Genomic DNA, 14,360 nt, shown 5'->3' on the forward strand with positions numbered 1-14,360 from the left:
TACCATGCGAGATGCAAGATTAGAGCCAAAACAAATCCTCTGATGAAGTCACGTGACGTGACGACACACGTTAGGAATGCACACGTGACCGGAAGTGACATAGGAGTCTGTCCGTCCATGCAAGCCGTTTCATATCCCTGTTTGGCGCTTTATGTACAGTAATGTAAGCAGATTTATTTTTATTAAATATTCAGATTTTGCTTACTTCACATGGGAGTCTTTTCTTCTTTTGGCTATATGAATATCTGTCCCCACTGAGAGCCTCCATTTTCCTGAAGACCTCTGAATCATCTGTTAATATCTGGAGTTTCGTATGGATGTCACTGTCTGCTCAGGAAGCTGCTGTATCTAAATTTAAAGCTACAATACCTATGTATTGAGGTAAGCGCTCTGTGAGCCCACATAGCAGGAAGATCTACAGTTGAAGCACTGAGATTTATGGATTGAAGCAATAGAAGAGTCTTATTGATTTTTCACTAGTTTGGACTGTGCACAGTTTTCATATTTTATTATATTTAATTTTCATTGGTCTCTTTTGATATTCAGCATTATTTATTATTTGGAGCATTTGTTTTGGCTCTTATCTTGCATCTGCACTTTAACTGGTTTGGAGCAGTCGTGTTTGACACATATTTTGCACTTGCACTTTAATTGTGATTCACATGTCATTAGGTATATATATCGCTTGTGTAGTGATTATGCGCAGTAGGTGGTTCTGATACTGCGCTCATCATTTTTATTATTTTAGAATGCATTTTTATAGCATTTTTTGCTGTGAAAATTACAATGTTCCCAAAATTGTCCGATGTGGCCGCTATAATGTCGCAGTCACGAAAAAAATCGCTGATCGCCGCCATTAGTAGTAAAAAAAAAAAAAAGAAATGATAAAAATGCAATAAAACAATCCCCTATTTTGTAAACGCTATAAATTTTGTGCAAACCAATCGATAAACGCTTATTGAGATTTTCTTTACCAAAAATAGGTAGAAGAATACGTATCGGCCTAAACTGAGGAAAAAAAAAAAACGTTTTTTTAATATATTTTTGGGGGATATTTATTGTCGCTCTATTTTTGTTAATAGCGCAAAAAATAAAAACCGCAGAGGTGATCAAATACCATCAAAAGAAAGCTCTATTTGTGGGGGAAAAAAGGACACCAATTTTGTTTGGGAACCACGTCGCACGACCGCGCAACTGTCAGTTAAAACGACGCAGTGCCGAATCACAAAAAGGGGCCTGGTCCTTTACCTGCATTTTGGTCCGGGTCTTAAAGCGGAGGTTCACCCTAAAAAACATCTATATACCATTGCATCCAGCATACTTCCGAAATCTACAGTATGCTGTTTATTTTTTTTTTGCCGTACATACCGTTTTATTGTTGTCTTACCCCCAGTTTCTGGGTTCTGGCTCCCGCGGGAGTGGGCGTTCCTATTCAGAGGTTAGATGAATGACGTCTGGTGAAAAACTTCCCCTGGCGCATAAGGCGCATCACCAGTTTTCCGTAACTAGCCGACCTGCTAGATGGCTCTATACGACGCCCGCCATGAAGAGCTGACTGTGCAGGCGCCATATACTCGGCTATGGCAGGTCGGTTAGTTACGGAAAACTGGTGACGCGCCTTATGCACCAGGGGAAGTTTTTCACCAGACATCAATCATCTAACCTCTAAATAGGAACGCCCACTCCCACGGGAGCCAGAACCCGGAAGCCAGGGGGAAAATGACAATAAAACGGTATGTACGGCAAAAAAAAACAGCATACTGTAGATGTCGGAAGTATGCTGGATGTAATGGTATATAATTGTTTTAGGGTGAACCTCCGCTTTAAGTGGTCAAAGGTTACATTTTTTTTAAATAAAAAAATTGTCATACTTACCTCCGATATGCAGCTCGTTTTGCACAGAGTGGCCCCGAACCTCATCTTCTGGGGTCCCTCGGTTGTTCTCTCAGCTCCTCCCCGCCTCAGATAACCCCCTCTGGGAAGCACTTTCCCAACAGGTTACCTTGCGAGTGCGCTCCCGAGTCCAGCATTTGCGTCCATAGACGCGAATGCCGGACTCGGCCCTGTCCCTCGGCTCCTGCGTCATTGGATTTGATTTGCAGCAGCGGGAGCCAATGGCTGCGCTGCTATCAATCTATCCAATTAAGAGCCGAGAAGACCGGGCTAAGATCAATCGCGTTCTCGATGCAGGACTTTCAAGGGCTTAGGTAAGTAAATGGGGGGGGCTGGGGGGCCAGCAATTATGGGATGTTTTTACACCTTAAAGTGGATGTAAACCCTCCATACACCCAGTAAAGTGAACAGCCTCAGATGATACACAGAGATTAACCAAATCTCCCTACATAGGTTTTATATGTATATCTGCTGTGTTCATACAGCCAAGATAGTTAACATTGCTGATTGCAGGAAAGGTACACACCCCCTCTCATCATAGACAGAGACTCTCAAAGCTGTTTTTTAATAGGAGCTGCTCTCTGCTACTCTATTTTAGCAACCTTCTTTGACAAAAGATTCAGGCTGTTTTGTCTAAAAAGTCAAAAAATATGTCAGGAGTTCTCAGGTTGATAACAGAGGAACCGTTCAGAGGAGAGCTGGTGGGCTCCCAATTCGGATTGGCAAATGCAGCAGGATGAGCATTATGGGTTTGATGGGCCTGCCTTTGTCTTCTTGGTGGCTACAGGACTCTACTTGTGCTAGCCACCTCACCAGCTTAAACTGCACTTGTGGGAGTCACCACGTCACCAAGTGTTACTGCAGTGCTGGATGTAAGACCAGGATGTACTAGGCCGCTGGTGCTTGCCAGTTCACCAGAAGGATGAGTGACACTAGCACTGGCTCTCTGCTCCATACAAGAGCCCTGCGGTTCTTGCACCTTGCAGAAGAATGGGGTTGGGTATGCCTGACCTTGGCAGGGACCACTACTCCATCTTCAGAGCTATCTGTCAGGGTGCCGCTGCGTATTCTGAGCCTGAATCTGACAGATGGGTGACTTCCTCTACACTCTCAACTGTCATGCTCAGAAACATGTAGGCCTCTTCACTAGTGTACCTTCGATTGGACATTTTGGCCTCTAAATTTACTGGTACAACTAGTGAAACTCACAGGAAAGAAAAGCACCTGACTGTCATCGACTGCTTCAAACACCACCAAAAAAACTGTTAGCGTTTACAGGGTTTAGGCCTGACTTTGCGAATGCTGCAGTTATGTGTTTTTTGTTTTGTAAGTGACAGTGATCGATTGATACTACACTTGGGTGGGTTGGGCTGGGCTGGGCGGAGGAGCTAAACGCAGGTGCTAGCAGATATCTGGGCTGATCCCGCTAAAGCTGAATTTTTAGGAACCCTAAACTATTGGGGATGCTAGTATAGATCTGATCAGATCAAATATATTGATCCGTTCAGACACTATACTATTAAGGGAAGTGTATGTTTTGCATGGGTGTTAGCGCTACTGGCACTAATCTGATGCTGCCTGGGGTGATGCCGACCCTAACGCTAAAACCTAACTGATGTCACCCACTGGGTGATCAGGGAGCCAAACCTTTATTGAGTAATATACCGCGGGTGCCCTGACGCTATAAAAAGCAAAAGACTAGCGTCACCTGTAATACTAATACAGTGATTAGTGGTATCAGGGGGTGAAAGGCATAACTGTGGGGTGATCAAGGGGTTAAACATTTGTTAGGGGGGTCCCTAGACCTATCTGGGGCTACTACTAAGTACCCTAACACTGATTATTGTCACAAATACACCAGTACAGTGATCAAAGAAAAATATAAACACTACACTGGGTGACACTGTGACAGGGAGTGAAAGGGTTAACTGGGGGGATCGGGGGTGACAAGTGTACCTATGTGTACTGTGTCAGTGTAGTGTTGGTGCAATGTACTGTGAGATGTCCTCTCTCCTCTCTCTGGAACAGAAAAGAGTTCCACGAGGGGAGATGCCATCATTTCCCCCTGCCTGTGTTTACACTTACAGGCAGGGGAAGTATTTTATTCGCCAGAACTGATCACCAGGTGCAGGCCAGAAATCATTGGCCTGGGCCTGGAGACTGATCGGTTCTGAAACGAATCCGATTGCCCAGCCAAGCCAACTTGCCGCAGTATAACTGTGGCGACTGCTTTGGAACTGGTAATTGAATACATTAATATCAAACCATCAAAAAACAAAAAGATAATAAGACAGTTGAGCCAGAAATTACAAATATTTTCAGTTTTATTTAAGAGATTTATATTTGATGGACAATTTACACAAGTAAATACTCTTCAAAAAACATTGCAACTAGGTTGTAACTGAAATGGGCCCAGAGAACGCTTCATTGCATGTTGTTTTACTTTCTGTAATTTCTGATGTAGCCTGTTATGCAGGGTGGATTTATCTGTACTTGGATGTGAGGACTGCAGAGACTAGAGCAAGGAATTTGTCAAAGGCAGCCTGAACCTCAGGAGTGAAATCACCGGGGAAGTGAGAAGCCAAGACCACCTGGATAGTGTGATTCAGCAGCTGCAAAGAGAAATAGAGAATATATTATTTTTGTGTAAATAGACACACTTGTATTATTTAATAAAGACAGTAATGTTCAAACTGCTTTTTAAAATTGCATTTTTTTATTTAATGTACTCTTAAAAGAGAAGTAAGGGTTTGGGGGGTTTTGCAGAATCATACTTACCTAGGTGGATGCAGCATCGGTCTGATGCTACATCTGTCCCCTGGTGCCTCTTCACTAAGAACTGTGCGATCGAATACTACCTTTGGCTCAGTTCCCTCAGCTCCGAGCAGAAATCTGCTGACTGTCTGACAGCAGCTTTCCTGCTCTGCTCTTCCACACTCACTGGAGCGCTGAGCTGTGGAGGGGTAGGAAGCTGCCGTTTCAGCCTCTCAGCGGCTCGCCGAGAGGCTGAGATGGCCATCAGCCCAGGCACATGGCGTATCCAGACTCCCAGAGTCGGGAAGACGCATGCCTGGACTGATCTGTGTGACATCAGAAGAGAGCAGACTTCAGACCGCTGTTTGCTGAAAACGGGTGACAGGAGTGCAAAACAAATTACACTCCTGTCACCCATAGGAAAAGCCCAGCCAAACAAGCTCAAGCTGGACTTCTCCTTTAAAGGTTACAGAGCAAACTGCTTCTCTTAAAAGGTACCCAATGGAAGTTTCTGGTGGAAGGTGCTCTTCTCCAAATCAAGGGATACAATACTACCATAACTTTCCTGCCTATAATGGTTAATACCTTCCAAGTTAATGACCCAAAACAAATCAGCATATAAAGAGTTTTGACTTCACATTTTATTGACTTAAAACAAAAAAGTTGAATGTAGGGAATAATCATGACAGACCAGAAGCTAGTATTTTTAGATAGGTCGGCAGTAACAGCCTCTATGTTTGTCATGAAAACTTTCCTAAAGACTGACACAAAATTTACAGTATATTGGTCACCTAAATACTATATAATGCTGCAAACACATTTAAGCACAATGCATTTTATTCACCCGAATCAAGTTATCTTATTATTGTATAGAAATATTCAGTGTTACTTACAGCAAAGTTTCCTGGATCCACTCTTAGGTTGTAGGCATGCAGGTCACTGAGGGAGGACAGGTTGCCAGCAAGGTCATCCAGGTGATGGGCGGCACCTACAAGGGCATTTATAATCTTTCCACCATGTGTGTTGAGGTCAGCAGAGCCAGGGGTCTGGTCAAAGTGGGTGAAATAAGTCTTGGTCTGAGGGAAGCTAAGGAGAAGCCTAAACATAAAAAAGAAAAAAAAAAAAACAAATATTAATACATTGAAATGATTAGAAATAAATCTATCCACACACACCTCTGACCTGATATGATGCTTCTCTGGTTAATATGGTAGGTTATAGTAAAAACGAATTCCCTGTTAAACTGTAAGCATTTAGTAAGCACATTTTCCTTTAGCTACTGTTTGTATAGACACCAGGAAAGCAAAGTTATCAAATTTGTATTCCTTCACTGATGTTAACACTAGCAGAAGAACGGTGCTGTCCTTCAAGAAATTGACCTTAGACAAAATGATTTCCATGTTTAATGCCTTGATGGTAACTATTTGCAAATGGTACATAATGTGTGATATATAAAATGCCAGCAGTAGCAATCACTAAGGACCTGCACCATGGGTGCTCAACCTGTGGCACTCCAGCTTTTGTGGAACTACAAGTCCCATGAGGCATTGCAAGGCACTGACAGTTACAAACATTACCCCGGGAGGCATGATAGGACTTGTAGTTCCACAACAGCTGGAGGGCCACAGGTTGAGCACCCATGACTTGCATCTATCTCTCAATTTTCATTAATGCTTGACTTCCCCTGAATTATTATTTTTTTTTTTTCGTTTTGTAGGGTAGGGACAGGTTATAAATTATATCAGTAGTATCTCAGCTTTTTAAAAAGACTATACACATAGATCATCGAACTAGAATGACGTAACCCATGTAATGAAAAATAGTTTGTAAGTTAAACTTGTTACATTAAAGAACTCCTGTGCTGTTACATTAAACATCCAGTTGAAATTGGACACTGTATTTGCCTATATAAAATATAACCAAGAATAAAAGAACCTTACCTGGTCAAAGCCTCAGAGCCCAGAGCACTGCCCTGAGATCCAATCTTTCCGACTATGGAAAGCACAGCAGATTTCTCACTTGCAGATAGACTCATTGTGATGATCGGGAGTTGGTGTAGTCACGTTAGATTAGCTTGGCAACTCAAGAAAGGTCCACGTTAAACTGAAAATCTTGCCAGTTTTTAAAGCATTAGGACACCATTCACAATGGTCAAGATGCATTTCTATTGGCTGAAAACTGCATATCACCCATTAGAACTGACTTATCTTCTGAACCTTACATGCTGTATGTGCTGATATAGGGTAAGCATCTTATCACTATATACTGATTACAAAGCATATACACTCCATTTGTGTTTACTGAGCTATTGCTGGTCGTTGCAGTTTAACATATTAAATTACACATATATTTTTTAATGTACTCAATTAGATAGCATTTGAGTTGAAAACGATAGTTGTGATTGTTTTACCTCTTTTCTATCCTTTTGGTTATCCAGAATACCAATCAAGTGTAGTTTTAACATAAAAAGTAAATTTATTTCAAAACAACATCATACTTGCACCTTATATATTATTATTTTGAAAGTAACTAGATTTCTTGTTAGGCACTTGACTAAAGCATGTCTAGTACACGGTCTAGTACACAGTGGGGGAGATTTACTAAAACTGGAGCACACAGAATCTGGTGAAGATGTCCATGGTCGTCAATCAGATTATAACTTCAGCTTGTTCAATTAGCCACCTCAAAACCGCACGCCGTCATATGACGTCCTGGAATTGAGGTGGGGATATCTGAATGATGCCTGCAGCTACAGGCATCATTCAGATATCCTTCTTTTAAAGGGGTTTTCCACCCATTTTGTAAGTTTATTAAAAGTCAGCAGCTACAAAAAGTGTAGCTGCTGGCTTTTAATAAACCGACACTTACCTGCTCCACGGCTCCAGCGCCGCGCCGGACGGGGCTCCGCTCCTCGCCCCCCTCGCCGGCCGGCGTCTTCATGCTCAGTGTGGGCACCCGGCCGTGACAGCTTTCGGCTTCACGGCCGGGCACCCACTGCGCATGCGCGAGCGGCACTGCGCATGCGCGAGCGGCGCCGTCTGATTGGACAGGCGATCGCCGAGGACCTGTCACGTGTCCTGGGCGATCGCCTACAGCAGCCCCTTCCTGTTGGTGATTAAGCTTAATCACCTAGGCGATTAGGCTTAATCGTCTACCCGGAAGGAGGAAGTGGGACAGGAAGTCCCACTCCTCCTGAAGCCCCCACTCCCCCCCCCAAAAAATTACATGCCAAATGTGGCATGTAAGGGGGAGAGGAGTGGGTTAAGAGGAAGTTCCAAATTTGGGTGGAACTCCTCTTTAAGCCAGCGATTCTGTGCACCATAAGAATGATCATAGAGACAGTTCCGTCGCTTGATCGTTCCGGTGCTTCTCCGGGCTCTCCTGTGCCATCGGGGGCCTGGAGAACAAATCAGCCGGCGCCTGCTCACGATGATAGAGATGACCGGTGACCAGATGGTCACCGGTCATCTCTATGATCATCGGAGTACCCGGAAGTAAACAAAGCCTCAATCGCGGCTGTCGGCATGAGATTGGTGAATTTTTTTTCACGATCTCAAGCTTTCAAGCCTGGAGGAGAGATGTGGGGTCTTATTGACCCCACATCTCTCCATAAAGAGGACCTGTCATAGTGATTCCTATTACAAGGGATGTTTACATTCCTTGTAATAGAAATAAAAGTAATAGGAATAAAAGTGATAAAAAAAGTAAAAGAGGTGTAGAAAAAAATATTTAAAACGCCACTGTCCCCGGTAGCTCGCGCTCAGAATCGAACACACATGTAAGTCCCTCCCACATATGTAAATGCCGCTCAAACCACACATCACCGCATGTGTTAGAGCGTGTACAACAATTCTAGCACTAGACCTCCTCTGTAACTCTAAACTGGTAACCTGTAAAAAAAAATTAAGCGTCACCTATGGAGTTGTTTAACCACTTGACAACCGAGGAAGTCCATGGACGTCCTCAACTTTGTGCGGTGATATCTGAATGATGCCTGCAGCCAACTCTCTGCACGATAAGAATGATCTAAGCGGCAGTTACGCCACTTGACCGTTCTTATAGGCAGCGGGAGGTGACGTCCCCCCCTCCCGCCGCCATCTGGTGCTTCTCTGGGCTCTCCCTTGCCATCGGGGGCCCGGAGAGTGAATCGGCCAGCGCTTGCTGGGAAGCATAGAGATGACTGGTGACCAGATGGTCACCAGTCATCTCTATGACCGTCGGAGGTCCGGGCACAATGTTATGACGTCATGCCCGGTACCCGGAAGTAAACAAAGCCGCAATCGCGGCTGAATTTTTTTTCATGATCTCGTGCTTGTAAGCCTGGAGGAGAGATGTGGGGTCTTATTGACCCCACATCTCTCCATAAAGAGGACCTGTCACAGTGATTCCTATTACAAGGGATGTTTAAATTCCTTGTAATAGGAATAAAAGTGATAAAAAAAAAGTAAAAAAATAAATAAAATTAAAAGAAAAAAAAAATTAAAACGCCCCTGTCCCCGGTAGCTCGCGTTTAGAAGCAAACAAGCATGCAAGTCCTGCCCACATATGTAAACGCCGTTCAAACCCCACATGTGAGGTATCGCCGCGTGCGTTAGAGTGTGTGCAACAATTCTAGCACTATACCTCCTCTGTAACTCGAAAATAGTAACCTGTAAAAAAAATTAAAGTGTCACCTATGGAGATTTTTAAGTACCGAAGTTTGGCGCCATTCCATGAGTGTGCGCAATTTTAAAGCATGACATGTTAGGTATCTATTTACTCGGGGTAACATCATCTTTCACATTATACAAAAAAATTGGGCTAACTTTACTGTTTTGTTGTTTTTAATTCATGAAACCGCTTTCTTTCCCCAAAAAAGGCGCTTGAAAAATTATTGCACAAATACCGTGCGAAAAAAAAAGTTGCAATGACCGCCATTTTATTCACTAGGGTGTCTGCTCGGAGGATGCTCCGAGCATCCTCCTCCTTGATGGCCTTCCGTAAGGGCTTGAAAACACTTCTTTTTTCACAAGCCTACAGATAGAGACTTGGCCTTCCAAGCCCTTAGCAGGACGCTGCCTTAATCCCAGGCTGCGGTCCATGGTCAGGGAGTAGGGATAGGCTTTTTGTGCCCTGACACCCCCCCCTTCTTTTTATATTTCTGTTTATTTCTTGTCTGTTCCCCTCTTTTACTTAGATGTCCTAGTTTCTTCTTTTTGCTCTTGGGAACTGGATACCCCCAGCTTGTTGGTAAGCGCTTAGACGCGAGTTTCACAACTCGCATTCGGTGCTCTATAAGTATTTATTCCAATCCAATCCAATGTTTGGGGGTTCTGATTAATTTTCTAGCAAAAAAATTGTGATTTTTACATGAAGGAGAAAAGTGCCAAAATAGGCTTGGTTGTCAAGTGGTTAATTCCTGAAGTTTGGCACCATTCCATGAGCGTGTGCAATTTTAAAGCCTGACAAGTTAGGTATCTATTTGCTCGGCGTAACATCATCTTTCACATTGGGCTAACTTTACTGTTTTGTTATTTTTTAATTCGTGAAATCATTTTTTTTTCCAAAAAAAGGCGTTTGAAAAATTATTGCGCAAAAAGTTGCAATGACTGCCTCTTTATTCCCTAGGGTGTCTGCAAAAAAAATATATATAATGTTTGGGCGTTCTGAGTCATTTTCTAGAAAAAAAAATTATGATTTTTACATGAAGGAGAGAAGAGGCAGAATAGGCCCGGTATTGAGGTGGTTAAAGTGATTTTAACCACTTAAATACCGCCTAACGCCGATATAAGTCGGCAGAATGGCACAGCTGGGAACAATCACATACCTGCACGTGATTGTTAAATGCCCAGCCATGGGTCGCGGGCGCTCCCCCGCGAACCGGTCCGAAGCTCCGTGACTGCGGCCGTGGAACCCGTGGACCCGATCGCCGCAGGAGTCCTGCGGTCGGTCCCCGGAGCTGAAAAACGGGGAGAGGTGTGTGTAAACACACCTTCCCTGTTCTTCATTGTGGCGCTGTCATTGATCGTCTGTTCCCTGATATAGGGAAAGGCGATCAATGACGTTACACGTCCAGCCCCGCCCCCTACAGTTAGAAACACATATGAGGTCACACTTAACCCCTTCAGCGCCCCCTAGTGGTTAACTTCCAAACTGCAATTGTCATTTTCACAGTAAACAATGCATTTTTATAGTATAGAGGTTCTTCTGCGCTAGCCAAATGAATTCAAAGGAAATCCACAATAGGGGAGGAAGTGGTTAAAAGAAGGTGAAATTGCTGCTCAATCTTCAAGTGTACAAATCACTATAAACTCTAAAATAATTAAAATGATGAGCGCAGTATCAGAACCACCTCTTGCGCATAAGTGATAATCGCTACACAAGCGATATATACAGTATAACTAATGACATGAGAATCAAAATAATAGTGCAAGTGCAAAATATGTGTCAAACATGACTGCTCCAAACCAGATGATGGACATCGGCTGCAGGCGCCAACTCTGAACTTTCAGCACAAGACTGGTTGGAAAACAATGTGAAGGAACTGGAGGCACTGTCAGCAACCCAATCTACTACCGCCTTTTCTGCTCCTGGCCTCAACATTCGTAGAGCTGGATTAGGCCCGACCAAATACCGCTGCAGGCTCTGTCGGCTACTCACACCTGAGAAAGGTGTTTCACTTGTGCGTGTAGCTGGCACAGATCGACCACGTCCTCTCCCTGTAACAGGAGCTCCACCAGCAGCACCATGACCGCGGCCACGTCCCTTATTTGACGTTCTCCTCATATTTCTCAAAATATGGATCTTGCCCTAAATGGGTGTTTATTAAATACAACAATAGTGTAATATGGTGAAATAGGCAGAGATTCACCTATATATTTCTCAACCTATTGCAAGAAGCAGTAACCTAGCCATAAACAATGTACTGCACAGACAGTATATAACAGGGGACATGTGGAGTGCTGGTGAAATAGGCAGAGATTCCCCTATATATTTCTCTACCTATAGCAAGAAGCAGGAACCTAGCCCTAAACAATGTACTGCACAGACAGTATATCACAGGGGACAGGTAGAGTGCTGGTGAAATAAGCAGATATACACCTATATATTTCTCTACCTATAGCAAGAAGCAGGAACCTAGCCCTAAACAATGTACTGCACAGGCAGTATATGACAGGGGACAGGTAGAGTGCTGGTGAAATAGGCAGAGATTCACCTGTATATTTCTCTAGCTATAGCAAGAAGCAGGAACCTAGCCCTAAACAATGTACTACACAGACAGTATATCACAGGGGACAGGTAGAGTGCTGGTGAAATAGGCAGAGATTCCCCTATATATTTCTCTACCTATAGCAAGAAGCAGGAACCTAGCCCTAAACAATGTACTGCACAGACAGTATATCACAGGGGACAGGTGGAGTGCTGGTGAAATAGGCAGAGATTCACCTATATATTTCTCTACCTATAGCAAGAAGCAGGAACCTAGCCCTAAACAATGTACTGCACAGACAGTATATCACAGGGGACAGGTGGAGTGCTGGTGAAATATGCAGAGAGTCACCTATAGATTGCTGTCCCTATAGGAAACAGCTGGAACCTCTCCCTCAACTATGTACTGGACACGCACAGTATATCACAGGTGGTGGTAGGTGCAGTGCTGGTGAAATATACAGAGAGTCACCTATAGATTGCTGTCCCTATAGGAAACAGCTGGAACCTCTCCCTCAACTATGTACTGGACACACACACAGTATATCACAGGTGCACAGATGGTGGCAGGTGCAGTGCTGTTGAAATATACAGAGAGTCACCTATAGATTGCTGTCCCTATAGGAAACAGCTGGAACCTCTCCCTCAACTATGTACTGGACACACACAGTATATCACATGTGGTGGCAGGTGCAGTGCTGTTGAAATATACAGAGAGTCACCTATAGATTGCTGTCCCTATAGGAAATAGCTGGAACCTCTCCCTCAACTATGTACTGGACACACACAGTATATCACAGGTGCACATGTGGTGGCAGGTGCAGTGCTGTTGAAATATACAGAGAGTCACATATATATTGCTGTCCCCTATAGGAAATAGCTGGAACCTCTCCCTCAACTATGTACTGGACACACACAGTATATCACAGGTGCACAGGTGGTGGCAGGTGCAGTGCTGTTGAAATATACAGAGAGTCACCTATAGATTGCTGTCCCCTATAGGAAATAGCTGGAACCTCTCCCTCAACTATGTACTGGACACACACAGTATATCACAGGTGCACAGGTGGTGGCAGGTGCAGTGCTGTTGAAATATACAGAGAGTCACCTATAGATTGCTGTCCCCTATAGGAAATAGCTGGAACCTCTCCCTCAACTATGTACTGGACACACACAGTATATCACAGGTGCACAGGTGGTGGCAGGTTCAGTGCTGTTGAAATATACAGAGAGTCACCTATAGATTGCTGTCCCCTATAGGAAATAGCTGGAACCTCTCCCTCAACTATGTACTGGACACACACAGTATATCACAGGTGCACAGGTGGTGGCAGGTGCAGTGCTGTTGAAATATACAGAGAGTCACCTATAGATTGCTGTCCCCTATAGGAAATAGCTGGAACCTCTCCCTCAACTATGTACTGGACACACACACAGTATATGACAGGTGCACAGGTGGTGGCAGGTGCAGTGCTGTTGAAATATACAGAGAGTCACCTATAGATTGCTGTCCCCTATAGGAAATAGCTGGAACCTCTCCCTCAACTATGTACTGGACACACACATTATATCACAGGTGCACAGGTGGTGGCAGGTGCAGTGCTGTTGAAATATACAGAAAGTCACCTATAGATTGCTGTCCCCTATAGGAAATAGCTGGAACCTCTCCCTCAACTATGTACTGGACACACACAGTATATCACAGGTGGTGGTAGGTGCAGTGCTGTTGAAATATACAGAGAGTCACCTATAGATTGCTGTCCCTATAGGAAATAGCTGGAACCTCTCACTCAACTATAAGATGCAGATGTCACAGAAATAAAGAGTGTTTGTGTAGATTTCTGAAGCAGGATACACCTCTCTGACACTGTCCCTCAATAAACAGCAGCCTGTCCCTATAGCAAATAGCTGAACAAAATTCCAAAACTATATGATGCAGATGTCATAGAAATAAAGAGTGCTTGTGTAAATTTCTGAAGCAGGATACACCTCTCTGACACTGTCCCTCAATAAACAGCAGCCTGTCCCTATAGCAAATAGCAGAACAAAATTCCTAAACTATATGATGCAGATGTCACAGAAATAAAGAGTGCTTGTTTAGATTTCTGAAGCAGGATACACCTCTCTGAGACTGTCCCTCAATAAACAACAGCCTGTCCCTACCATAGCTACAGCAGAGTGACGAGCCATAAACCATAGGATGATGCAGATCTCACAGAAATGAAGAGTGCTTGTGTAGATTTCTGAAGCAGGATACACCTCTCTGACACTGTCCCTCAACCAGCAGCAGCCTCTCCCTACACTAGCTAATGCAGAGTGACGAACTGTGCTGTGTGCCTCTATCTAATATAGATGCTGGTCACATTCTGGGTCACATGCTGCACTGGCCAATCACAGCCATGCCATTAGTAGGCATGGCTGTGATGGCTTCCTAGTAACTCTAGTATAACAAATGGCGATTGGCTGCCGTGCAGCGCGCCATAAAATAGCCGAACTCCGAACCCGAACCCAAACTTTTTCCAATT

The 14,360-nt window shown here is 43.9% G+C and overlaps 2 protein-coding genes across 5 annotated transcripts in view; one reads left to right on the forward strand and one right to left on the reverse strand.

The window, feature by feature from the left end:
• Positions 1-14,360, forward strand: part of RALYL (RALY RNA binding protein like) — a 1,196,807-nt gene that overhangs the window by 607,192 nt on the left and 575,255 nt on the right. The gene's annotated exons all lie outside the window — the stretch shown is intronic.
• LOC120941236 (hemoglobin subunit alpha-3-like) lies at positions 4,204-6,746 on the reverse strand. Its single transcript, XM_040354545.1, has 3 exons — positions 6,588-6,746; positions 5,541-5,745; positions 4,204-4,505 (listed from the first exon to the last, which is right to left on the reverse strand). Exons 1-3 carry the CDS (start codon positions 6,680-6,682, stop codon positions 4,377-4,379), a joined length of 429 nt encoding a protein of 142 aa, XP_040210479.1. The 5' UTR covers positions 6,683-6,746; the 3' UTR covers positions 4,204-4,376.

The sequence above is a fragment of the Rana temporaria genome, chromosome 5, assembly GCF_905171775.1.
Source record: "Rana temporaria chromosome 5, aRanTem1.1, whole genome shotgun sequence".
Lineage (NCBI taxonomy): Eukaryota > Metazoa > Chordata > Amphibia > Anura > Ranidae > Rana > Rana temporaria.

Bases quoted from the DNA above. Each gene is read 5' to 3' on its own strand.
- LOC120941236 (XM_040354545.1), bottom strand. From the start codon at position 6,682: ATGAGTCTATCTGCAAGTGAGAAATCTGCTGTGCTTTCCATAGTCGGA. The intron at 5,746-6,587 runs GTAAGGTTCTTT...TTTTATGTTTAG, and splicing joins GGCTCTGAGGCTTTGACCAG to GCTTCTCCTTAGCTTCCCTC. The intron at 4,506-5,540 runs GTAAGTAACACT...TTCTCTTTGCAG, and splicing joins TGGATCCAGGAAACTTTGCT to CTGCTGAATCACACTATCCA.